This window comes from Chroicocephalus ridibundus, chromosome 3 (genome assembly GCF_963924245.1).
Source record: "Chroicocephalus ridibundus chromosome 3, bChrRid1.1, whole genome shotgun sequence".
In the NCBI taxonomy this organism is placed as follows: Eukaryota; Metazoa; Chordata; class Aves; order Charadriiformes; family Laridae; genus Chroicocephalus; species Chroicocephalus ridibundus.
This window is the reverse complement of record NC_086286.1, coordinates 40,903,000-40,929,445: the sequence shown is the minus strand read 5'-3', so window position 1 is coordinate 40,929,445 and position 26,446 is coordinate 40,903,000. Positions and strand designations below refer to the sequence as shown.

At 45.1% G+C, this 26,446-nt stretch overlaps 1 protein-coding gene across 1 annotated transcript; it reads left to right on the top strand.

The window, feature by feature from the left end:
- Positions 1 to 1,365: 1,365 nt before the first annotated feature.
- On the top strand, positions 1,366 to 19,327 carry LOC134512479 (protein ELYS-like; the record flags this gene model as incomplete). The annotated part of the gene is made up of 24 exons (XM_063327855.1): positions 1,366 to 1,486; positions 2,206 to 2,459; positions 3,820 to 4,000; positions 4,809 to 5,016; positions 5,733 to 5,849; positions 6,817 to 6,901; positions 8,679 to 8,826; positions 9,477 to 9,609; positions 9,697 to 9,878; positions 10,260 to 10,321; positions 11,154 to 11,282; positions 13,031 to 13,121; positions 13,210 to 13,299; positions 13,462 to 13,602; positions 14,376 to 14,480; positions 15,252 to 15,345; positions 16,234 to 16,357; positions 16,479 to 16,535; positions 17,413 to 17,559; positions 17,651 to 17,838; positions 18,008 to 18,152; positions 18,247 to 18,378; positions 18,968 to 19,115; positions 19,203 to 19,327. Coding segments are annotated over exons 1-24 (3,207 nt in total), but the record flags the coding sequence as incomplete, so codon positions are not given.
- Positions 19,328 to 26,446: the final 7,119 nt, after the last annotated feature.

Below are 26,446 nucleotides of genomic sequence, written 5' to 3'. Positions count from 1 at the left end.
TGGGGAAAATGTCATGGAACCAGTCATGAACAACAATTCAAAAATTGGTATAACTTTTATAAACCCTTTTATAACCCTTCCCTGAAATCACTTTAGCTTCCACCTCTGGCGGAATGAAAGAACGACGCCTGTCAGCTGCAGCCTTTCCCAGAGAGCTAGGGAGTCTCTCCGTGCAAGAGGGAGTTAAAAGTTGCCTTAAAAGATGCCTGACTGTGTCCTGGGTGGTGTCCTTTCTAAAAGTGAAGGGGTTTTTAGCCCTCCCTGCAAACTGAGTGTGCCGTTTCACCCGGGTATGAGCTAGCAGCCCGGGCTGACTGCCACAAAAAGGAGATGGACAAATTCCCTCTCCTTCTTCCCGATGCGTGGTCCTGCCTCCTTCCTTGTGCCACCTCTTATGCTTGCTGGTTGTCTCTGCAAGGCAGTTGAGCTCTCGAAGCTGGTGGAACACCACCTGCTTTTCTGGGTGAGTTTCCTGCCTGCTCAGGGAGTGAACTTGGCTCCTAAAGTGCTCTAAGGCACTGTTAAGGCAGTGCGAGGTGAGCCACAGGAGTACGGTAGTAGAACAAAGGAGCAGATGGAGAGATGGGAGGCGGCGGCAAGTCCTCTCTTTTGGTGGCAGGGAAGTCAGCATGTTTTGTGAAACCATCTCTTCAGCTGCGGCTGGCCATATTTTTAGCTTTTTCGTCAGTAAGCCCATTGCATTGTTGGCCCTTGAAACGGATTTTCAGGTACTACCGTCAGTCAAAACTGACGTCCCTGAACCCTGACTTGGCTGAATGTGATTCTGCTTGAACATGTAATTTCTCCATGTTTATTCTTCTTGGAGCTTTTTAATGCAAAAATCTATCCTCAGCCTGTGACTCGTGGTACGCTCCTTTCTTTGGAAATAGTTTGGAAGTCATAAGTACCTAAGGTGAAGACCAATGGTAATTTTGGCTGCTAGAAGACAACTGACAATAAGTAACAAAGGGTAAAGTACGAAATCAAGGGAAAGGACAAATGGAAAGTTGTACCTGTTACTGAGAAGCTTTTTAAAATCTGATTTTTCTCAGCTCCCATCTTCCGAACCTGTGTGAGTAGACTTGAACTCAGTGTATTGGGCTTTTTCCTGTTATTTCTCTGTGGATACGTCTGGGTCGCTTTTTGTTGGTGATCTCACAGGCATCAGAAAAGCAAAGGATTCTCCTTCTGCTCTGCCGGGAGAGCAAAAAGTCTCCCGAGTGCCATTATTTGCAAGGAAAAGAGCTAGAGGTGATGTCTAGGGGATTTTTCACTGCATACTGATGAAACTTCTGTCACTCTCAAGAATAGTTCTGGCTGACGTGAGTCTAGTTGTGCAATTTTTTCCTGTATTTACAGTGAAGAATGCAAGACCTAACAGCTGAGGTAACGAGCAATCTGCTGCAGTTTCCAGAGGTGACTCTTCAGGCACTTGGGGAAGATGAGGGAACCCTCGGCTCTGTGCTGTGCGGGAGGTTTTCTGGAGGTGAGCATTTTCCTTTAAATTTGGTCTCGGTACAAAGCTGTTCTTGCCTGGAGGCTACCTGAAGCCTCAGGTCATCGTATCAGCTGCGTCAGGTTGGTGCTGTTAAGAGGCATCCTGTTTAGAGAGAGAGAACAAAAAGGGTGCTTCAGCGATGACAAATGCTAATATTAAAACGTGAGTATAGTTAAACTTTGAAGTGGACTTTCCAGGTGATGTGACAGTAGAGCTGGGTGCCTATCTGGAGGTCTAGGCTTCTGTTAAGACCAGGTGGAATCTATCTACCTGAGTGTAAATGCAGGAATTGAGCTCATACTTCCTTTGGGCTGGCAGTAGTTCAGTGAAACAAAATGCCTCCGATTCTTCCTCTACGGTCTAAGACTTGTATTCCCATATGCGTTTAGATCATTTCTAGCAAAACCAAGGCGAATATGGTATAAAGGCTGTCGATCAGGACCTTGTCATCTTTATCGCAAACAACCCAGATTCTTCGGTGCGGGAATGACAAGTACAAATGCAAAATAACAAGGTGGTTAATTTTAGGAGGGATTGCTTGGGGATTTCAACGGGTGATTTTGAATCATTGACTAGAATGAGGTAGGTCGGTCTTCCTCTGCTAGGTACGTTTATTGAAGGAAAGGGGCAGGCACTGTGATTTTTTTTCAGCTGTTTTCAGTCTTCCGTTGGACATTTGCTTCAGTCCTCTTTCTTTTCTCTCACAGGGAGAAACGGCCTGGCGTGGTTGGCACGTGGTCCTCACCTTGAGGTGGTGAACTGTGTGACAGGAGAGCGGCTCTCTGCGTACCGTTTCAGTGGAGTCAATGAACAGCCTCCCACTGTTCGTGTGGTGAAGGAGTTTTCCTGGGAGAAGAGAACTGGACTGCTGGTTGGGTTGGAAGACGCAGAGGGAAGTGTTCTCTGTCTGTACGACCTTGGACTCTCAAGAGTGGTTAAAGCAGTTGTTCTTCCCGGGAGGGTAGGTACTTTTTAATTGGAGAAACGAAGCTTTGATGTTGTTAGGTGCTGCGTAGGCCTGTTTTAGGACAAGCTTTGGAGCGTCTCTTTGTAGGAGGTATTTTTTCTATCGCGCGTTAACATCCTGTCACTTGAGAGTATCCAGTCAAGACGGTGTTGCTGTAAAATCTTGGGCTTAATGTGCCATTATTGTTGGAGTTTACTGAGAGTAAAACTCCACACTGGTGTAATGTTGCTGATGTTTTCTGTCTTCTGTAACCCAGAAACTCAAATGATGTGTGTCCCCTAGCCTCATTATCTTAATGTAAACAAGAATCGGTGGCAGTCAATAGAACATCAAGATTCATTTTTATCATCTTAGAATCTGCAACAACTAACTAACTAACTTCTTAGCCAGCTTTCCATCAGCTGCTTTGGTTTGACTTGCTAGAATACAGGTGGAGTTTTGTTTGTTTGTAATGCTACAGTGTGATGACTAGTAGTAAGCATTCGTATTGGGGTGACTGAGAGAGAGAAATACGTGCAGCTTTAGCGCAGGAGTCTTTGTGTGCTCGTGTCTCTGCTCTAGCAGTCAGTGTTGTCCTGGGATGTGCTGCAACGTGTGCTGAAAGGTCTGTCTTCGCCTTGTGAGACAGTTGCGTGCAGACTGCTGGGCACGTGAAAGAGCAGTGTGCGCTTCCTCCTTTAGGTGGAGTCACCTTTTTATCTGAGAAGCTGCTGCTTTAGGCTGGTTTTTAACATTTTTCTCAACATTCGTGAAAGCGCTGGTGTGCATTTAAAGCTTCTTTTCCTTTATGTGGTTGTTACTTTTCTTCTAAATGCGGACTAGTGTGAATTTTACTAAGCTGGTCTCTCCCTTCAACGCTTTCTAAATACGTTTCGCTCCCATGGAAATGGTGTGTCTCCCATGCAACTTGGCCGCTGCCTCGTCTGACTCTGGAGCCCTGATTTATCCTAACGCCCGTTTGTCAAAGAAGGCATAGACTGTATCGCGGTGCTGGTGGGCTGTGAGCGGTGGGAGACCTCGATGTAGTTGTGTTTGTCTGTCTTAAGCCCCTTGAATACGATAAAGTTTCTTGCGTATAACTGATTTTCTGTGTTTTCCTCCAGTTAATTACTGCGAAGTAGGAAATGGAAATTGCTAAGCTGTACTAATAGAATGCCCCATGTAAGTTGAAGTTAAGTCACTTACCCGCAGGAAATCTAGTAAATGGAAGGCAGTAACAGGTTTTTGTACGGGGCTTTTTTGTCTTTGTCTCTTTTCTTGATCTAATTGCAAACAATGCTTTGATGCTCCTGTATTTACTTTTTCTATTGAGCTTGTCAAAGAGCTCAAATAGTAACTTGTAGTTTTCCTGTAGGTAACCGCTATAGAACCCATAGCGAATCACGGAGGACCCAGCGTGAGCACTCAGCACCTCCATCAGAGTCTGCGATGGCTCTTTGGGGTGGCAGCAGTGGCTACAGATGCTGGCCATCTGCTTCTGGTTGACCTTAGTTTGGATGATTGCTCCTGCACTCAGAATGATATCGAAGCATTGGGTAAGCCTGCAGTTTTTCCACATGAATTTAAACGCAAGAAAACTTCTGTCTTCTAACGAAACAGTATGCATCCCACTTTGAAGACCCTTGTGTCAGACATTTCTGACGACTGGTTACAGGTGGCAGTTTGACATCGTATAGTCCTGACCTGATTAAACCTGGGAGCGTCTGACTGCTCCTCGCAGTGTTGTAAATGCCCCCTCCCACCAAGATCCCTGTGCCACTATGATTCTTGCCAGAGAGGTGTAGGAATTTTGCCACGTGAGCCGGTGCGGCCGCCTGGTAGGAAGTTGTGTTGGAGGAGCCCTGTTTCCCGGGAATGCTCTTCTGCTTGTGTTAATTGACTTGGGGCAAATTTTGGGTTTTTTTTTTAAAATAAACCCCACTTACCAACACGCATGCATTTGGATGAATGAAATCTCGAATAGGTGTACTCAGATTGCATACACCGTTTTGGCTATTACAACAGCAGCTTCAGCAATTGGTGCCACTTCAAACACGAGGTGCCACTTCAAATTTCATCACGAGGCCCAAACTCCTGCTTTTCAGAGTCCAGGAAGAATTTGGCTTAGTTATTAAGGTTACGCTTTTACGCAGCTTTCAAACGTGAGTGAGAATACTTGTCTGATCCGAGAGTTCTTATGTTTTTCAAAGACATACATAATGGAAATGGCAAAAAAAAGTGTTGCGTAAATGGCTATTTTGCCTGGCACGGTAGCATTAGATGATAGGGGTTGTCACGTCAGTGCCTAAAATGCAGCCTAAATGGCATAACGTATTCATTTATTGCTTGGATTTGTGTGTGTAGATCTAGAAGTTGTCACTAAAAATCCTGCTGAAGTTGCACAAAGAAGAGAAACTGTGACCAGCAAAGGGAGACGTCTCTGTTTTCAACTACAAAATGCTTCCGGAACAGCAGTATCAGCCCTGTGCTACATAAGCAGAAGCAACCAGCTCGTTGTGGGTTTCTCAGACGGCTACCTGTCGCTCTGGAATATGAAAACTTTGAAGAGAGAGTAAGTAGGCCTTTACACTTGGCCATGCCTGGAGGTGTGGGGCTCTCGATTTGTTGCTTAAGGAAGCATGTGGATGTAAAGAGAACTTTTTCAGGGAGTGAAATGAGTATGAGTATAATCTTGGCACGTTCAGAAATCCTCTTCTGACATAACTTTTCAGTCATACCTGGATCAAGTGGTCCGCCTTCTCCCCAGTGGACTAGGATTGTTTTCCTTATTGTGCCTGTGGATTGAGGAATTGTGGGAAGCATGCTTCCTGGGGTTTTCAGAACCGGTTACTGCAACTGGGGCATCCATTGAAAGGCTGAAGTATGTCAGTGATGTGATTTTGGTGCCGATATTCTCTAAAGTGTCCAGGGTGAAACTAGTGAGACATGAAAACTCAATACCTGACCTGTGCCTGAAAAATGTATTCTTTCCTGCGTGTCAGCTTTGGCCGAAAGAGCAATCTCACCTGAAATATTTGGCTAACTTCTGGTCGGGATTCCCTTCAGCAGATCTGCACTGACTCCCCAGAAGCTGTTGGATGCATAAATAGACAGTGGAGGAATAATTAGGTGGCAAGAGTAGAGTGTGGAGGTACAAGTAAGGTTCAGAAGTCAGGAAGAACAATGCTTGACGTAGTCCAAGAAACGAGAAACTACCTGTGTTTGGGCCACTAGGCTCACCTTTTTTTTTCTTTTTCGTTTTGCTTTTTTTTTCCCCTAAACCTGTAGGCACCACTCTCAGCTTGAAGGAGGGAGGATTCCTGTCTATGCTGTCACTTTTCAAGAGCCTGAGAATGATCCTCGCAATTGTTGCTACTTGTGGGCTGTTCAGTCTACGCAGGAAAGGTGAATAAAAACTTTAACTATCAGCCACTGAATTAATTCTTTTTTTTTTTTAAGGATATTTGTTCCCATACAGTTGAACATGTGTATTTGTTGTGTGTCTGCGATTCTTTCCGGTACGGAAGGTGTTAAACTTAGAATGCAATTTTTACAGGATTTACCAGACGTGAAGAGGGACCTACTAGTTCCTGCCTTCTGTCAGAAGGCAAAGCAACAGTGGCCATATTCTTCTGCTCGCATTCTCAAATGGTTTGCTTTTGTTCCTCGATGACCGCTTCATCATTTGTTTGATAGTCACACCGTGGTATTAAAATACCACTAGGAGCAGTTGAGGCTGCAGATCTAGAACACCAGACGTGCCCACACAACAGCCTGCCGCCCCTAAAGGCGGCGGTGACAGTATTGCCGATGGCCTTGTGCCAGCGTCAGCAGTCTGTGGAGCCTTGGTGAGCCAGTGCAGCTCCCCGGGCAGAAAACGATTCAGCAGAAAAGCCAATGGGTTCCTGCTGTTCTGCTGAATCAAATCGGACTTGGAAGGGTGCAGAGTGTGCAAGAGGGGGAGGGGAACTTTGGTGGTAAGGGAAGGGCAGAGAGATCTCTCTGTCTGCATCAGCAAGCGATTCCATCAGCTCAGCTGTTGGTAGAGTGGCAGTCTTTTAAAATTTGACTTCAAAGCAGTTTTGATGGAGAACTCTTCATTGTGAAGAACTATTTCCAACAATTCTTAGTCCATACAACATATTACAGCTTTCCAATTGTACGGTTGGCTTTTGCCCCTGAAGCTGTTAGTGTCAAAACGCCCTCCTTCATGTTTCAGTGGCTAAATGTGGCCGATGATCATGTTTTGGGAAGAGGTGGTGTTCTTTTCAGCAGGAGCATGCTATTAAGAAAACGTCTAGGTCTACTAACACGACGATGAGGACTATCAAGCAGCTTTGTAACCAAATCTCATAATTTATCCCTTTTTCAGTGAAGGTGATGTGGTGAGTTTACACCTGCAGCAGTTAGCGTTTGGTGACAGAAAACGCGTGGCCTCAGGACAAGTCATGTATGAGGTAAGAGGTGCATGCGTGGGAAAAGCAGACAATAGTAATTTTCTCTAAGGGAGTATCAGTTGAGTTACAGGGGTGAGATTTACCATCAAACTTCAGAGCTGGCTGAAAAAATAATCATGTTTTGCTGAGTCTTCTTGGGCACGGCCTTTGTCCATACCTTTTGGAAAGAAGGCGTACCATTTTATACTGCAGTGTCGTGTGTTCCAGCTAGATCCATCTGCAAAGAGCCCGTATAAATGAAATTCCTGAAGAGGACGCGGCTTTTGCAAATAAAATTATTCTGAAATACCAAACGAATGGCATGTAGGAAGAGAAGATTGGGCCTTGAATCGCTTGGTTTAACCAAGCTTCGGACTTGAATAAGCTTCTGTCTCTCTCCCTTTCTTAAAATACAGTCATACTCTAGTCTTTGCTGATCTTCAGTTTTATATTCTTGGTTTCCCTTAGAGCTTTGTCAGCCGGACTTCTCACATGAAATGCACCTACAGTGTCTCTTCAGTGTTGATCCTGACACTTAGTAGCTGTAAAGATAACTCGTTCTTCTTTTTGGCTGGGTGACCTATTCAATCTACTCTTAAAGCCAGGAAAATATGTAATTTGGTCAGAAGAGTGTACCTAAATGTTAGATCTGGCTCCAAGGAGGATGCGTTTAAAATACAGATGTGAGGTATCCTTGTATCTCAGATAGCTAACAGAGACAAGGCGCATCTGTTAGATGTGTAATTCCATTCAGTTGTACGCCTGGAAGTCTTCCAAAATCTTTTTGAGGGGACAGTAATCTTAGTTCAGAGCAAGTCTTTCCTCCTGATTTGGTACTTTCTCTTGCATATTCTCAATAGCTATGGAACGAAACAGGGGTGACTCTTGTATCGTGGTACTCTGGTTTTTGCTGATTTTTTTGGATTAATTTAGATTTTGAGTGTTTTGCTTATGTGTAGGAAAGGTGCTTCCTCATTTGGCACTGTTGCTTTTGCATAGATAGAGGTTAGGTGTTTGGAAAAGGTGGTGTTTCTTTAAAATGCATTATCATTCACGGTGACCAAGTAGAAGGATCTTCCAGGGATTCATCGCGTGCTGGATGCTATCTCTTTATCTTTGTTGATGTGCGGGACCTGTGCTCCACAGCGGATACTTTTAGTCTCAGAACACTTCCTTGTAGTCACAGATTGGTTAGTACTACATGACTGTCTGCCTGCATGGCTGTCTGAGTCAAGTTTCTTGTCCATCTTCAGGGGTAGAAAATTTAAGTGTCTCCCCTTTGCTAGGCCAAGTTTGAGTAAAGAAGGAGGAATCTACTGTTGATCCTTGTTCATTGGATAGAGTTCATAGGAGCTCAAAAGACTTTTTCAATACAGCAGTGCTTTTTGTTCCAGGAATTAGGTTTGAGGCTATGAAGCAGTGCCTCTTTGACTGTGTGTCATGGTAAGAGTCACAAATAGGACTTATGGAACATGTGGTACTGTGTTTTTCTATATGCGTGTCAAACTCTCGTCTCCATTGTCTTCAAGGCTGGTTTAAGTCTGCTTAAGTAATTAAACAGAAAGGTATGTTTAAGTAATGCTTCCAAAGACCTTTTTTGTACTGTCGCAGCAGTTGCTAAATCTGGTGCATCAAATCACGATCGTAGAGCGCATCTTTACCCTCGTTCTGCACAATGCTTGCGGATGGGCAGAGTATACACTCTCTACTTTGATATCAGAGTTTGACCAGTGTATGTATGTAATGTATGTTTTTATCTTAGAATGACCTTTGCTCTCTTCTCTGATTTTTCCCCCAGGGTTTGCAATACTGTGGCGAAAAGTTCAGTTTAGATCTCACGGGTGGAGTCTTTCCCTTGAGAGGCCAGATGAGTACTAAATTAATCAGCTGCCAGACTGTCGAAAAATTCCGCAGCGACGTTGACGGAGAGGATAGCGTAAATGAAGGTTTGTTCTGATGTCCGTGTTTGGTGATTTTAAAAGAAGTGCTTTTGGAACCTAAGCAACGAATGCTGTTCTGTCCCCACAGTCTGAAAGTCTTGCCTATCTGCATAGACTAGATTGTTGGGATTATTTACGAAGAAAAAATGGATGCTTAAGTTATGTGGGACTTCTTTAAGGGAAAAAGTGGGTTTTATTTTATGCTTGCTGACATGCTATCGCGATGTATGGTGGGGCCGTTTGTATGATGATGGTCAGTCGTTTTACTCCTCCAGCTGCCATCTTTGAACAAGAAGTTCAAACTCTCCATTGCTTAGGAATGTTACCAGAATTTTTTCCCTTCTTCAAACCGATGTCCGCATCTGCATCCAGATGGTAGCCCGTCACAAGTGCTGTTCCCCAGGGCACTGCACTGGGGCCACTTCTCTTTAGTATCTTGACCAGTGATCTGGACGAGGGGACAAGAAAAAGGGGCAGTGTGACTGAAACCTATCACAGAGATGTTTGCTATTCCGTAATTACTGTAATCACTCTTAGGAAGGGTTGTGTTTCACGAGTGACAGAACAGAATGAAGCCAAAATAGAAAGTGGTGTTTTAAAACTATCGGATCTATCGTATTTTCTACAAGTCCGAAACAACGTCTTGTCTTTTACAGTCACGTCTCCTGACACCAGTGTCTCAGTCTTCAGTTGGCAAGTGAATACGTACGGTCAGGGAAAACCATCTACTTACCTGGGTGTATTTGACATTAATCGCTGGTATTCTGCTCAAATGCCAGATTCGCTAAGGTAGATTTTTCTTCAGTAGTTTTCCATATGCCTGCCAATAATTCATTTGAATGTCGGCATTTAGCTTACGCGCTTGTTTTCTTTAAGGCCGGAAGAATTCCCTCATGAGTGCCCCTATTTTGCACTGTGGTCGCTGGATACCGTAGTGAGCGTGACTTCTCCGAAGCTCCTTTTGGATATTCTGGTCCATGAGCGGAGTCTAAGTCGGGGAGTTCCTCCTTCTTATCCACCACCTGAGCGGTTTTTTCATCCAGGCAACTATAACTTTGGTAGGTATTTCACTGCTTTTGAGAGTGATAAGCTTAAAATGAGGTCAAATGCCATTCATTGGTTCTCTTGTTCAGTCATTGTTTGTCATTCAAAACCCAACCCAAACCAAAAAAACACCCAGTCCCCCCCAAACCCAACTCTGATCACGTTGTACTGACAAGGTATTTACTATTGTGGAACATATCTGACAGCCGGCTGAGTTTTGGTGCTTTTGTAATGTAGCCGGTGAAGTGGTGCTGGTTATAGCCTGAAATGACTGTGAACTGAAGCTCAAAGCACTCAGTTATATGTTTCTAGATACCGGTGTGTAAAAAATGTAAAGTGGTCATGCCATAACTGTGAGAGTACGGAAGGTTGTCAAACGTTCCCTGTTTCTGCAGATGGTACGTGCTTGCTGACCTCCGGAGTCGTTCACATGACTTGCACCGGCTTCCAGAAGGAGGTGATCTTTTACTGTATCTTTATTGCGAGTGGCAGGAGATGTAGCTTTTCAAAGTTTTCTGTTGCACTGCTTTCCGTGTTAGGGACCGTTTCATGCTCATCCTGCCCGTCCACACGCATAGTTGCAATTGTATCCTGTCGCCAGTTGTATGCAAATGGTAATGTTTTAGGTCCCCTCTTGGGACTGTACAACTGCCGTTGTCTCCTCTTGAAGCACGATCGGGGATTGAACGTCTAGAAAGGAATGCAACGTTGCTCCAGGAGCAAGAACAAAACCACTGTAGAAGGCGGGGAAAGGTGTTACTTCTTTATTGCCCCTCAGTCGAACTGCCTGCATAGTCTTGAGTTAGAGTTTTGATCCCTGATTCTCTTGAAAAAGGAGGGAATGGAGAAAATGAAAAATCACATAACTGTTTGAGGAGTGAAAATTTTGTTTTCGCCCAAACTCGGCCAAATTATAACTTCTGAGCCACGGCACAGATTGTGACAGATAATTTTGAGTGAAGTTTCAGCTCACTAAATGTTTCCAACATGAATTGGCTTCCATACGAATAGGCATAGAAAGGATCTTCCAAAGCGTGAAGTTGCATGTTAGCTTAGCTTACATAGAATGTATTTTGTGTCAGTGTTGAGGGAAAGAGCAAGGCCTGTGTATAGACAGAGAAGGTAGAAAAGACTTAATTACGCAGATTGCTAACCTAAAGCATCTTAGTGGTTCAGGCTGTCTGACGGTGTCAGTGAACATTTAGATTCTTCCTTTTAGAGGTTATCCAGAAGCGTAGTGACGGAATAACAATGCTGTCTTAATCTGTGGTTTTCGATCGATGTTTCAGACCTTGAATTTTTTGAAGAAATCTGGTCCTTCAATATGGGAAGCCATTCAGGAGAGCTACAATAGGTGTCTTGTAGCTGGCTTGCTGTCTCCAAGACCAGTTGATGTCCAGCCATCCAGTTTGAGTCAGGTGAGTGCCTATGAGGGAATCAAGGGGGAAATACATCCATCTGGTCTGACAGGGCTGGAGGGGCTACAAGACACGATACTCCAATTTGAAATACAGGCGTTGACCTGAGCTAGCAGAAGTAACCGTATCCTTAGATCCAAAGTAGTGACTTTGACTGGGAACAGCCCTAAGAGATCTGTCTTTAGAGACCCCTCTCTTAATTCGGTGCCACACACAGATGCGCACAAGGAAGCGTGCAGTCAGTGCTGGTCATGCCCAACATAACGCATGTGTCCCCCAGAGTAACCCCCATCCCTGTCAGTTTCTCAAAGCAGTGGTTCAGTGCAGTAGCCGACGATGGGGGCGTCTCACTGGGATGCGAGCTCTTGCAGACGTCGGCTTGCTGCACTGTCACTGTACGTGATCATTTGCTTCCAAGGAAGTGGGCTGTGGTAAAGGATTACTGCTGTCAGCTCTCCCTGGCAATTTCTTCACGGCTTGCCCTCGTTTTCCCTTCATCGGTAGGCTTTTCTGCATCCTCTCCGGGCGGATCTTCACCTCTGTAGCCTCTGCCTTGTGCTGCAGTAGCCCAATTTGCTGCTCTGAGACTGCCCTCTTGCAGCTGCAACACCTTAATCACCTTTATCTCATGACACTCGCTACCTTCTATGTGCTTTATGCCACCACAGTGACTTCACTCCCCCTGCCATAGGTTTTCCATTTGCAATGCACCAACCTTTCCCTGGAGCGATCAGCAGGAAGGGGAGAGCAGCCTTCCCGCTGCCCTCCTCTTCCTGTCTCCTGCATTCGTCACCACATTTGTGGACGTGTGTTAGGACATGAACGCTTCTGCACAGTGTGGTAGCTCAAAGACATTTCTTGGCAAGCTGGCCAATGGTGTGTTTCCTTGTCTGAAACCAGTTTTCAGAAAAAGATGGCAATATCACATGTGTGTTCTACGTGTGTAGAAGTCGCTTTGAATGTCATGATTTTGCCTAGAGGGGAAAGATACTTTTGAATGTGTTTAAAAAAACCCAACCAACCAACCAACCAAATCCCATCCCAAAAACCAAAGTAAAAACTTATGAAGGGTCCTCTCACCTGAGAGAAGTACGAGAACACCAGCTGAGATAAGCTACTACTTAGTATCGCGCGTCTGTGCATACCTGTGATTTATCCTTGTAAGGATTACCACTACACTATAATACAGTATTTGAAGAGCCTAACATTTAAGCCATTAGGATGTAAATGTTTTGCTTCTTTTCTGTCACGTTACAAAATTCCAACGTACTGTTTTGGGTGTCAGAACTGCTTCATGTCTTCATGGTCTAGAAAGCTGCTTGGCCGTAGCTTCACTGTTTCCATGCAAACGTTGCACAGTTGTGTTTGTCCTGTCCCCTTCCTGAGTTCCTGAAGGCAAACTTATCTGCACAGATGTGTAACGCGTATTAGCAGAGGATGTTTCTGGACGTAGTAAGTCGGAACTCAGTACGTGAAGACTGTAATGCAGAGGCATGCGAAGAAAGATTAGAATTAGGCTGCAGTAAGTTGAAATGTCAGAGGAGAAGTGTGTTAATGTGTTCCTCAGAGCAGTGAGCAGTCCAGCCTGTGGCTGGAATTAAGAGAAAGGACGTGGCATTCCTGGCCTGTGTCCTGATTGACTTTGTGATGTCTGAATGAGTATACAGTTAGAAAGAAACATTTACTGTTGATGGTTCACATGGTGCAAGTAGGTAAGATTCTCATTTGAGTTTGTCTGTTACGTTTAGGAGGAGCAGCTGGAAGCAGTATTGTCAGCTGCTGTCCAGACAGGTTCTGTGGGACTTCTGACTGGATGCATTAAACATTGGATATCTGAAGGTAATACTTGGAACGTTGTTTTTTTACGTGGTACCTCTTTGAGTTGGAGCCTGTTGATTCATTTCTTTTTTGTTCTCTTTGTTTACAGAGCAGCCAAGGTCTGCTGGTAATTTACGGTTTGTTCTTGAGTGGACATGGAACCAAGTGATCTCTACAAAGGAAGAATTTGACCAAATCTGTGAGTACTAGTGTAGTCATTCCGCAAACCTAAAGTCGTTCTTTCTGATTGAGCTTCCTCAGTAATACGCCGCTATAGGATATTGCACGCGGTCCTTGAAGTGCGCCTTGAAACTCTGGAATTGCTCTGTCGGCTAACGATTTAATATTTATTCTTGAAAAGGTGTTCCGCTGTTTGATGGCTCTTGCAACTTCATTGACCCCCAGACATTACGGTCTCTCCAGCGCTGCCAGTTGCTTTTGAGCAACCTTAGCACGGTCTTAAACTGTTTTCTCACAGAAGCACAAGAGCTTACTGGAAAAGGTTTGTAGTAGTGCTACAAAATCTTTGGTATGTTTTATTAAGATTTGGAATTGTGGCAACATGGGCTTTTGTTGTTTTTGAGGATTGGAAGACAGTCACATTTAGCTGGGAGAAGGGGCTTAAAGCTGAGCGCTTGGGACCACCACAAAACACGCATGGAGTTCAGGGCAACAGTTTATGGTGGAGCTCATGCAAGGGGGTGGGGGAGGCTACATCCAGAGAGAAGCTTTGTAGGCAACTGGGCTGAAATTACAGCAACCGAATGTGGTATTGCTGAAAATTATTCCTTTGAGTTCTTAGCTAGCAAGTTCTAGTTGCATGCAGACACCGTGTTGCAAATTGCTAAACAATACGAAGGAAGCGTAAACGAGTAACATGCAAAGTAAGTTACTTGAGTTTCTACAGCTTTTTCTCTTAGAAATGGTTCTTGGCCTATTGAGAAAAGAAAAGAATATCCCTTTGCTATCAGAAGAATCTCTGCTACGTGAGAAACAGATGTCTTATTCCTGCGTGCATTTAGTAGTTCAGGCTTTGGGGTTTTGTTTTTTTTTTTTATTTTAGCCTTTAGTGAGTTTAGTTCTTTATAGGGGTTGCTTTTTGTTTTGGTGGTGATAGTGGGTTTTTTCTTCAAATAAAAAGCGATACAGCATGAAAAACGCAAAGAGAAAGATTTCTAATGTGCTATTTTTATACTTTTGGTTTAGTAGGATGAAGGGAGTTTTGTGAAAATGAACAGAATTGCATAACGCTAATCATCTCCTGCCTTTTTTCAGGTTTTGCAGACGTGACAAATAAGCAAGCGGTAACCGGCCTCATTTCTTTGTATGCACGAGTGGTCATCTGGTTCTGTCGATCCGGTCTCCTTCCAGAGGGTTTAGGTAAGCGTGACCTGTCATACGTTTGTAGCAAGGCGACCATCCAGTGAGTGACTCCCACGAACGCATGCTTAGCCATGTTTTTGTAACGGTTTCGTCAGGAAGAAGTCGTGCTGGTTCAGTGGCAGGGTGTGCTGAAGTTCTGTGGGTGAAGTTGAGATTTTGCCTGGTTGTCAAGTACACGGCGTAGAATGAGGCAGGCAGTTTCTTTCCTGGGTGGATTTTAGGAATAGCAATGGACCCCTGATGTCACGGCGCTGCTTGTGTCCACAGCTTGAACTACTTGAGATTTTAAACAAAGTACTATTAAACAACAAGTACCGGAATGCTTGTTTTTACAGTGAGAGCATTACCTGCATGTTTTGAACTTTCTATCAGTTGCTTGAGGAGAAAGTACACCTTGGAAATCCTTCTTTAGTTGGATGGATTAGAAATTCCATTGTCAGCCTTAATTGTCTCACAGATGCTCACGCGGCATGTTTAGAAACCATTCCCTTTGAGAACTGGGTGGTTTTTTTTATAGTGAACTTCAGCTTACCCTACATGTTGTGAATGCTGCGTGAACTGTAACCTTGAAACGGCACATGGGGCAAGAAGGAATTGAGTCTTGTCTCTTAGAGCTCTTTTAGCAAAGGCAGAAAGAGGATTGGCTTCTTTCAGAGTTGGAGGCTTCTTGATGTTTGGCTTGTACGATCTTCTGTCTCTTTAGGCAAAAATTTTCGTTTACAAGTGTGATATGACTGCTTTAACTTGCTTCTACTTTGTTGCCTGTAGATGACGATACGCGTTTGTCGAGACCTTTCTACAATTATCCTCTGATTGAGAGCTACTATACTGGTCAGCGACAGAAACTTGAGCGTTTATCAAGGTAAGAGCTAGAGGAAGACTCTAGAACACTTCCACGGCAAATTCAGAAGTGGAAGGGAATGGCTTTTATCTCAACAGTTGCATGGGCTATCGTAATGCCGCTGCCAGCAATACTCTTGACTTCAGTGACACGTGTGTTCTGTTGAACAGAGAGGTTACTTTCCTGTGTTAAAACGTTGCTATCTACCTCTGCTTAGTACCACTGGTTGGTATCATCATTTTTCGGGAGTCTACTTTATTCATTGGCTAATGTGTATAATTTCTGACTACTGAAAAAGGCCATGTGATTAGGGCAGGATCAGTCACCTCCATATGACCATATGACCGATTATGACCACATGACCAATAGAGGGTCATAACTGTATTGGCCTAAGTCCCCTTCTCACAAGTACGTGGTGTGATTTCATAAGATGGTTGGAGTTACATGGAGTTGGCACGCCTCGCACTCTCCTGGCTGTCGGATAGAAGTCACTTGTTAACGTCAGCTCTCTTTCCTGGACTAGCTGCCTAGCACATAGGCGGCATGCCTTGGATTAGCCGATAATAGGTTTTTCTTTGGAAATTGTACTGAAAACTGAATAAAGACCTGACCAAGCTTCGGCGATGGCACTGTGACCAAGAGGCTGCAAGGTGAGTTAAGGTGGAAGCTGCAGGGTAGGAGGTATTGACTTCAAAGTTCATCTTCCTTGGCTTACTTCTCAAGTAACTTACATACAGGCTCGTGTGTTCCTTCGAAGCGCAGAGCCTCTAGTGTCCTTTTTCTGCTTTGTGCCATCGGGAGATGAAAGGGCAGGGCTGCAGTCAGCAGAAGACTGGAGGAAAGCCGTTACACCGGGAGGCCGGAATTAGTGTTTAACTCTGTCCAAATCCTTGCTACCTTTTGTTCCAGAGGAAAATGGGACTCGGACTGCTTGATGGTTGATGGAATGGTTTCCCAGTTAGGAGACCAAGTGGAGAAGCTGTGGCGGAGAGATGCAGGAGGAACTGGGAAATACCCGCCTGCCAGTTTGCATGTGAGTGTCCAGTTCACTGAGAACAACAACAAACGGCCGCCCTCCCCGCCAAACCCCACCCAAAAGCCAATGATTTAGGGAAGACAGGCGTTTTTTCAGAACTTTTAATTTTTCATTTCAGGCACTGCTGGATCTCTATTTGCTAGAAAGCATTGAAGAAAACTGCAAACACGCATTTGTATCCTTTCTAGTTATTTTTATTACACCTCCAGGGGATGCACATAAATGTTCTTCAGTGTTGGTCGCCGACCTGTTTCATGACATTTTTTCATTTATGCTTCAAAGACGATGCAAGTGAAAACATTTAGTTTAGCGTTAAGTTGTAGACAGAAGCGCTGTTTTATTTATTTGTACTGTGGATTTTTGATGACTTTTTTCTTAAACGTTTTGTTGCAAAAGTCTTCTCCGATAGGGAGAAAACAGTTTTAGTAATAAGGGTTGAAGATATAAAATGTCCTTAGTTTTTCTCCAAATTTAAACACCGTTTAAAATTTTCTAAAACACCCATGATGGGTTATAAAACAATTTCTGTTTCAGAGCAAAAGGATTTCTAAGAGTGGTTTACCAGTACCGGATTTTTGCTGAAATCACAGGCAGAAACTTAATTTTTAAGCTGCTGAAATACACAGCCTTGCTTTTGCTGTTTGTTGCCTAACCCGCGAGGGGAGCCTAGAGAGCAAGGGGCTTAGAAACGCTTATAGCCTGGAGCTGTCTTGTTAGATGATGTTTCTAGAAACAGACGTCAGAAAGAGAAAATGACGCTACCAATGAGTGACCCGCATACTGGTTTAAATCCAGTTTTAATCATTTGGAGCTGAGCTGTACTGTAAGGATGCCACAATTTACACTGTTTTATAGACGCTGGACATGAGGGAAAAACCCAACTGTGGAATTTATTTGCTGTAATAATTGAGCGTTGGATGCTCCAATGTTTTGAATGTATTTTCTGCTTCCTACCACTTTTATATTCTTACTTCATTATGTTTTTCTAAAGGTAATGTGATAAAGTTTTGGTCTTACAAACTGATTAGCCTTAATGAGATACCTGATGTCAGACAATTTACTTGCTGCTGGATATCAAGCGTTCCTTTCCGAGTGAGACAGAAACTTCAATCGACTCCTTCCCAACTGCCTTTGGCATGCCTTGGGGACTTGTTAAGCTTGTTGAAGGTTTTTGGCTTCTAGATCACAATGATTACGAAGTAAGTATGGTAGAGTTGAGTTAGACATACATGGCAGTACAAAGCTATAATCTAGAAAATGATTTTAAAACCCGATCTCTAACTTGTACAGAATTCACTGGCCCTGCTCTTTCATCCCGCTACAATCAAAACCGCGTCATGGCAGCACAAGAGAATTATTCAGTCCCTCCTGTGCCAAGGGGAGCATGGGCAAGCCCTCAGATACATCCAGCTGATGAGGCCACCCACGGCAAGCAGCGGGGAAGTGCAGCTTCTCCTCACTGTGTTGCTCTCCAATAGGTAAAGAAATACACCCCACCATTTTGTCACGCAAATCTTGTGAAAATGGAGAACAAAGAATAGAAATCATCATCCCCTAAGTTTCCTTTAAACTTTGAGTACAAGACTCTTGGGGCATCTCTTTGGTTATGCTATTAACATCCCTTTACGTCTGAAACATTAATTACAGGTGCATGGTGGAGGCTTGGGGTCTGTTGCACCAACATGCCGCTCAGGCAAACTTAGAAGACCTCTTAAAACACATGTACGAAATGTGCCGGGAGATGGGCCTGATGGAAGACTTGCTGAAGCTGCCTTTCACAGACACCGAACAAGTAAGTGGGAGCAAGGAAAAATGTTCATCGTCTCTTTGAAAAGAGAAAAGGCAGAGCCATAACAGATTTTTGGAATGATTTTTTTTTCTCATAGGAGTGTTTGGAGAAGTTTTTAAGGACCAGTGCTGGTGTTCAGAATCAAGAATTCCTTTTAGTCTACCATCTGCAGCGTGCCAACTACATTGCAGCACTAGAGCTGAATCAATCCATGAATGTCAATCTTATGGTAAGCGTGAACTTGTGTTCTGGATTTGTGACGCGTTTGCTGTTTTCTGGAATCATAGTTTTCCAGTGACTCAAACTTCTAAGGTAGTTTGGACGTCGTAGGTCCTGCATTTGAAAACTGTCATGCGGCCAGGTGGTGTGCGTAGGTCGCTTTTTCTTGCTTGTTTTAATCTTCACATCATGTTGTCCAGGGTAATTTCCAGTTGTCCCGTATATTCAGGGCACTGGCGTTTCAGGAAGAACAAGGGAAAGCCTGCTATGTAGTAAGTCGTTTGCAAATTGCAGGTGATATCAGAAAATCGCAGGTGATAACAGGCGTATCAGAAGAAGGTTCTGCAGAGTGCCAGCATTGTTTTAACTTCAAGTTGTAGGCTCTGTTGCTATTCCAGTCTTCCTTCCACTTTGCTAAAAGTACCAGGTGAAATCGGTGTGTGCGGATGGGTAGAACTTGCCGCTGTTCTGTGCAGTGGAGGTGTTTTCCCACACCCGTAGAGGAAATCTGCTCACTAATGCGAAATAGCACGGAGAGGTCTGTGCAAGGAACTTCTTGTAATTAGTTAAGCTTTTGCTTTCCGCTTTTCCTTCATCAGAACGACGGCGATCATCGCTTGACCGACAGAGCAGTTGCCAGAAATTCTCTATTAGCCCAATATGGCAAGATCCTTCCACGAATTGAAAGGCAGCTGGCCGTAGAGAGAGCCAAGCTTTACCATTTGCCTGCACTGGCCTCAAGAGAAGGTAACTTGTAGCGGGGGGAAATAGAGGGGAGAATTCCCTGTCACTTGGATGACACCAGGCTGAAATTTTCCCCCTCTTGCTTTCCAGTCTCAAGACCAAAGCCATTAACTCCAGTAAGAAAACAAGCTAAAGCAGGAAATGTGCGTCGAAGACCAAATTTTCTGGCGAAAATATTGTCCAGAATTAAAGAATCCTGGGCAGGAATGAAGGAGAAAACCGGTTTCTCACAAGGTGGATTTTAAAGATGCTGTCGTTTTTATAGCTGCTAAACGTGCTGTTTCTTCAGCAGGATGTTTCTAAAATTGAGGATGTTTCTAAAATGGGACCTGTTGAGATCCAAACAGGAGAGCAAGCAGTTGGGTTTCAACAGCACCCGCCAGTCCCTCACTAGAGACAGGAACAAGAAGAGACCTTAGATGCATTCACTTATTCAGCTCGTCTCGGCTTTGGGATTTAGGACAACACTGTAGAGAAGACGGGGCTGGACTTGGGAATACGCAAATCCCTCATGGGAGTCAATGGAAAATTTGGGTTGGGAAGAAGGCAGCAGGTCACAAAGCTTCCGCAGTCATTCCCGTAGCAGTGCAGTGAAGGTGTTTCTGCTTTCGTTATAACTGGTGGGTACTGATGTAGATGTAAGCGCCTGGTTTTGGCTTGTGGGCCCTCACTGAATTTAGGACAAACTCCTTACTGCTTTCTTGTTCGTAGATTTGTAAGCATAAAAGGAAAGTTTACGCAGACTAGTATTTCTTGACTTTAGTTTTGAAGCATGGCGTGTTGCTAATAATATATCGCTTTAGCAAGTTTTGACGAGGCGGGAGGCAAGAAAATAAGCTGATTCTATGGAGACTGCTGTTGAGGGGCTGCTTCCTTCTGCCGTTGTTGGCTAGCACTGCAACTTAGAGGGCTGGGCAAAGGTCTTTACACGTGGATTCAATTATCCCGACCATCCGAGTCCCTGGAAATAAGTAACGGTTACTGCTTTTGTTCTCACCGTAAAACCCCGAGTATCTTCACGTGGATCTAGAAGGAACGAATACTTGCTCAGCACAGGGAACGGGAAAAGACGAGGTGGAGCTATTTAGAATATACTGTGCTGTCTCAGGCAGTCCAAGCGGTTCCTTGAAGTGCAGGGTTGAGCTGTCGGATGTGAGGGCTGGCCAGTTTGACAAAGTGTTGCCGACTGGAACTTTCAGCTTTTCTCTCATCGTTGCCTTTTACCCTGTTAGATGCAGAGTGGGTCGCCGTGTGGGCATTTGTCGTCAGTGCAGGAAGTACTGCAATGGGATGATTTCTGCCAGTTGTGGCTACAGCTCGCATTGTAAAACTGCTCACTTTGTCCAGGAGTGGTGGCAAATCGTAGTCAGGAACAGAAATACCAGAAACGGGGCACGCGATGGCGTACACTGAACACTCTCTTCTCCGTCCCTTAAACACAGAGGCTGTCATCGGTAGCAGAGAGTACACTGTATGTTTCTGACTTTACACCCAGCAGTGATCTGAAAGGAAAAGCGGCATTTCACTGTCCTCAGTTTCATCTGTGTGAGTGTGAAGTCAGTCTGTTTGGTAATGACTATTGCATTAACAGGCTTTTTTTTAACTGTAGGTGGTGGAAGATAGTGCGCTTAAGTCACCAACCTCAGAAGCAGCACCGGCAACGCCAGGATAAAGTGAAGGACATCCATCGGGCGATCGTCCGTACAGCTAGGATTCTCCAGAGTCATAGTCAGCATGTTGTTTGACTGTCAATAAACATTGTTGAATGTGATGCAGCTGAAGGAGACGGAGAGCTTTTTACACCTCAGAGTAATTTTCAGAGACAAGCGTTGTAATAAGGAATGCTCCCCAGCCCTCCTCCTCTCGCTTAGCTTTTGTAGCTGAGCAGACGGCAGAGGGTATGGAACATCCCTTTGGTCAGTTTGGGTCAGCTGTCCTGGCTACGTGCCCTCCCAGGATCTTGTCTTTTTTCCTCCTGAGTCCTTTCTCAGACCCAGCCTTCGCACCGCACCCCTAGCAGCTCCCTCTGCATCTCCGGGATGATCAGTTCGCCCTCCTCTACGAGCAAAGGAACGCAGAATATCTTCCAGGAAGGAGAACTCGAACCCCACGTGGACTGATGGAGTAAGGTGGGCTGTAGTTAGTGATTTTTCCAGTTAAAGGCTTTACAGACCGTGATTACTCTTGCAGTTTTATAGAGTTTGCTCAAACTGCTTACGTTGAGAACTGGAACTGCAAATCAGAATGGCAGACTTGCATTTGGTCTTAAACGGCTATGTTAGGCCTTCTGTAACGTCACCTGCCTGCCTGCAGGAACACTCGGAATTAGGAGAATTTGAGATTTGAGGTTTGTGCGGTGACGTCATCCTGGGAGCTTCGTCCAGTTTTGTATGGACTATATCTATTTCATTCTTTCCCTTTTTATTTTATTATTAGGATTTCATGAAAGCAGTTTAGTTTCTCCTAAGCTCGTAAATCTCTCTCTACCTCTCCTCCTCCTCTCCGTGTACGAGAGGTTGGGGGGGAGCATCTGTCGCCGGCCATTGGCCAATTCGGCCAAAACCACGACAGATTTATTGGCGCCCGACGTGGGGCACGAACGCAGCTCTGATAGATTGCCTGAATAGTTTGAATTCCAGCTTGTTCAGGGAGAACAGAGAGTTCACAGCATGTCGGTCTTACGTGAAATCTGGTATCGTGCCTTTAGAGAGCTTTGTATGAAGTTAATGGATGCAGTGGGGTTTAAGCGGTCAAATATATTGCATGGCCTGTTTCTCGTTTGTGTTTGGACGCGGTGGTCTAAGCGTGCCACGTTGGCGTGGGTTTGCCTTCAGAGGTATAAAATAATTGCTTGGATAACGGTTCTGCCTGCCTATCTTGGGCATCTCGTGATGGAGGCTTTTCCTAATTACACTTTCGGGATGGATTCTTTTCGTCATTACGCTCTTGGTCGTACCTGGGGAAAGTTGACTTTGCCCTTCGGTGATGATGCCAAAGCGACAGTAACAGAATCGGGATGAGAAACCTTCGGGCCGTTTCGAGAGTGAAGGTTACTTTCATTCGTACGTGATCCTGTTGTCGGTTTTCCCGAGTGTGTTGCAGGGCTGGTTTATTGTTAAATATCGGTGCAGGAGTGAGTATGATGTGACATGTGATGTTGCTACTCAGACCCCGGGGCCAAAGCCGAAGACAGCAGAAACTCGGGCAGCCCTGCCACCGAAAGCTGCAGTAGGAATTCAGACAACCCCCCCACGGAAAGCTACAGCAGAAACTCAAACAACTCAGGTGACTGCCCAAGCCGCAACACAGGCACAAACAACGCCACCGGCCCCGACACCAGCCCGAGCGGCATCGGCTGCCCCCCACCGGCCCCGGCATCGGCCAGGCCCACGGCGGCTGCGCCGCCCAGAGGCCCCGGCGAAAGCCACGCCTCCGCCCATACAGGCCAAAGCCACGGCCCGGCCGTAGGGACACCGCCGCCAGCGGCATGGGCTGCCCCCACACGGGCCCCGGCAAACGCCACGGCTCCGGCCCGGAGGCGGTGGAGAAAATGACTAAGACAATAGCTGAGCAAAATGAGAAAAGTGCTAAACTTCTTCATGAAATGCTTGAAAAAGTGTCTGAGAAGGGGAAAGAATCCCACTCTTCCCCTGAACAGAGCCAGCTTGCAGTCATTAAGAAACAACGGTAGCGATTCAGCTTTTGGCCACCTCACTTGCTCTTCCTCACTTGGCGGTACAGTTCTGCTCTGACTTTGCGAGCCTGTCCAGCTTGCTGGTCTCCTGGGCACCGTTTTCCCCACTTCACGGTTCAGTTTTCTATTGGAACCAGAAGAGGGAGGGGCTAGGAAAGGCCAAGTGGGTGCTACTCTTTGCAATGATGGCGTGCTCTCCTGTCATTCCACCTTACGAAACCACGCTCTTACGGTCTTTAGTTCCCCATAGAAGGCAGGAGTGGGTCAGACGACGAGTAAAGAGAACGTCTTGTTTCTGGCCGTGTTTTCCGGTTCCTTCTGGAAAACCGTCTGGGGAGAGTTGCCTCTTAAAATCAGGGCGTGGGGGCGCTCAAAAAGCTCACGCGAATACTGAGTGAGAATGCTTGGGACAGTCTGGTAAGGAACGAAAGCAAAAGGAAGCTTGTTTCTGTATGTTTTCTGCCTTGACCCTATCTTCAAAGAAGCCCATAAATAATTCTTTGGCATCGATTTTGTAATTCCAACATTGCAAAACGTTTTCCTCTACTGAATACTGTTGGTAATCAAAAAATCAATTTGATACTTCTCTTTCTTTTCAGGACCACAAGAAAAGGAGGCTCTTGGTCACCTCCACCGGTGGAAATAAAATTCGTCTCTCCTTTTGGAAGTGCACTGGATAAAGCCTGGATCGTATTGCAAGAATATGCCCGGTGTGCAAATATGTCTGAGGATAACCGAGCAGTTTAATCCCCCATCAGAACTTCCCCTCGTGGAACACTACTCTCAGGCTTGTTATTTCAATAAAATTGTTTGCTGCAATTTCATCAGTTCCCATGTAACCACTCGTAAATAGCTTTGTTGTTGATTTCTGGTGGGGAAAACAAGCTACGGGCAGAAACCAATACATAGGGTCTCACGAGTCGTTTACTTCTTCTCCGTAGTCTTACTGGTACAGAACAGGTTTCTTTTTGGCGTTGGTGAACTTAATACTGCGAAGCTTAAAGCTTGATGCCGGTGTCTGCCAAGTAGCGAAGGGTTGTTAGAAATCTGCTGAGCTGGGGCTTCGTCCTTCCTGGCGGCAGGAGCCCGGCCTGGTGCACCCCAGACCTGGGGGTGTCTCTGTCCCAGACCCTTGGATGCGGCTGCTGCTTTCCCGTTTGCAGGTCAGGCCAGTAGCAAGGCTGAGGGTGCACCACACACATGCACGACAGCAACGCGGCTGGCTACGCAGGCTGCCAGAGACGGGGCTGTGCCTTTACCACCTGCCATCTTGCACTGGGGCAGCTCACAGAAAGCCGCCTCTCTGGCTTGTTGCAGTTGAAGCTCACGAGTGACACCAGAGGCATGCTGTCACTCTGCAGGTTCCCCCACGCAGCCACATTTGCAGAGCCCCAGAGGATCAGCAGAGCCTTGAGCCCAGCTGTCGTCTGTGCCCCAATTCTGGGCTCCGTCTCTCACCTCTGGCTGAGACACCGCATCTTTCCAGAGATGGCTTTTCCTCCTGCTCACTGGCTAGCCCACCCTGAGGTCTGCTAGCGGTTTCCTCGTGCACATTTGGCTAGGGGAAAATACAACAAAAATACAATAAAATGGTGTATTGAAACGTATGTTACGATGGAGTTTAGAAAGTCTTCTCTGATAAGAGAAAACAGTTTTAGTAGGAAATGTTGAAGATATAAAATCCCTTAGTTTCTCTCAAAGTTTAAACACCGTTTTAAATTTTTTAAAACCCTCCTATCTGTAGCAAATGGCTTCTTACTAGAATGATGTGGTGAAATATCCTGTTTCAGAGCAAAAGGATTTCTAAGAGTGGTTTACCAGTACCGGATTTTTGCTGAAATCACGGGTTTTCCAGCGCGGCTCATGGTGCTTGCTTTGGTTCTGTGGAAAGTGCAGGCACACGGAATAAGCAACAGGGAGAAGAGAAAAGTCATGGGGCAGAAACTTAATGTTTAAGCTGCTGAAATACACAGCCTTGCTTTTGCTGTTTGTTGCCTGTCTGTTTTACCTTCTAATTACTTCTTGTCTTTACAGAACACTTTCAACGTGCTGGAAATCTATAATGACCAGGTAATGAGGTCGCTTTGCTTCCGTATTAACAAATCTTAGTTTTCTGTGTACACTGATTTCTTTTTTGCTCATTGTAATTTGAAAATCATCCTTTATGCTCTCTTAACGTGACCCTTCTGGGCATGTTGGCTGAAGTGTGTGGGTGCTGCCTGGACCTAAGAGCATCGTTTTATGTAAACGCCGTGTTCTTTACATAAAGCGAGGCAGTATTATAAAACAAGTAGTTTTGTTTCCTGTAATCTGAGATTACTGTTGGTCCTGTGCACCAGATGTTGCATTCCTAAATAAGATGAAACCCCCACAGGGTCCTCTTTGTCTCGGGTGAATTAACTGTATACTCCAGCACCTTTGAAGAGGTATTTTTTCTTAAAGCAAGTACTATCAAATGAAAGATGGAAGAATACAAATAGAAAACGTGCACGTGTCAAATGTTGACTGTAAGTGCTGACAGTCTTCAAACAGCTTATCTGAGTTTCTTCAAATGCTAACTTTCTTACTGTTTTGAACAAATTTAAGGACAGATTCTTCAACTGTTACTTGTACCAATACCATCGACGTGGTTTTGAGGGTTTTTTTTACGTTGGTGCTAGCGTAAGGCAGAGTTACCAGGATTTGAGCACCTTCAGTATTCACTTTGACAAAACCCACCTCTGTCTTCTCATCTGTCTGTCTCTCTTTCTCCTAAATTGCTAACCTGCTAAAAAGAGTTAGTTTATAGCCAGATTGCTAAGACACTAGGATTCTTCTTTTACGTTTAAGGACTTTATGGTCATCTTTTCCATCTTAATCCCTATCTCATTTTTGGTAGGGTTTAAAACTAATTTTATAAACCTCCTTCAAAACCCAATGGCAGGTAATACGTTTGATACGCTCACAGACTGCAGCCGAGACTCCAGCAGACCTCTGTTACGAAGGAACTCTGTCAACCTGACGATACGCTGAAAGGCACACTTTCATAGTTTTTCCCGCTCTGGTCTCGGTGCCAATTGCGGTCAGGTGCTGGGCAAAATGAGAAGAGATACCAGCTCAAAGTGACTGACAGCTGAGGAGGAAGGAAAGGGTGAATGTGCCAATAAGGGAGGGCAGCATATTAAGAGCTTATTCTGTATTCTTATTAACGCACGGCGTATATTTTGACAGCTAAGTTATGTGACGGAGGTAGCTCTTTTTCCTGAGAATTCTGGGTCTCTCTCGTGTGCGTGACTTAGTTCAGCTTCTTTCCTTCCCTTTCTCTCCCGGCAATGCAGCACAGAGTTGAAACGTAGAGCGTACAGATGACCCCTGCTGCCAGGCGTTGGTTGTCTCTGCTTCCCGATGCCGGATCCCAGCGACAGTGCCACACAGAGCTATTCCTTCCTGCCCAGGAGCAGTTTGCTTCCCGGCCACTTCCCCAGTCCCTCGTCTCCTTCTGCAAGAGGAGGTTCCCTCTCTCCTCCTGGCCTTTCTGGGGCTCAGAACTGAAAACGGCCCTCTTTGCAGTCCTTCCAGACAGGCTTTCGCTGGGACTCCAGCACTAATTATTCCTTCTTATTCCAGCTCCCCTGAAAAGAGCTCAGGCACTTAGATGTCT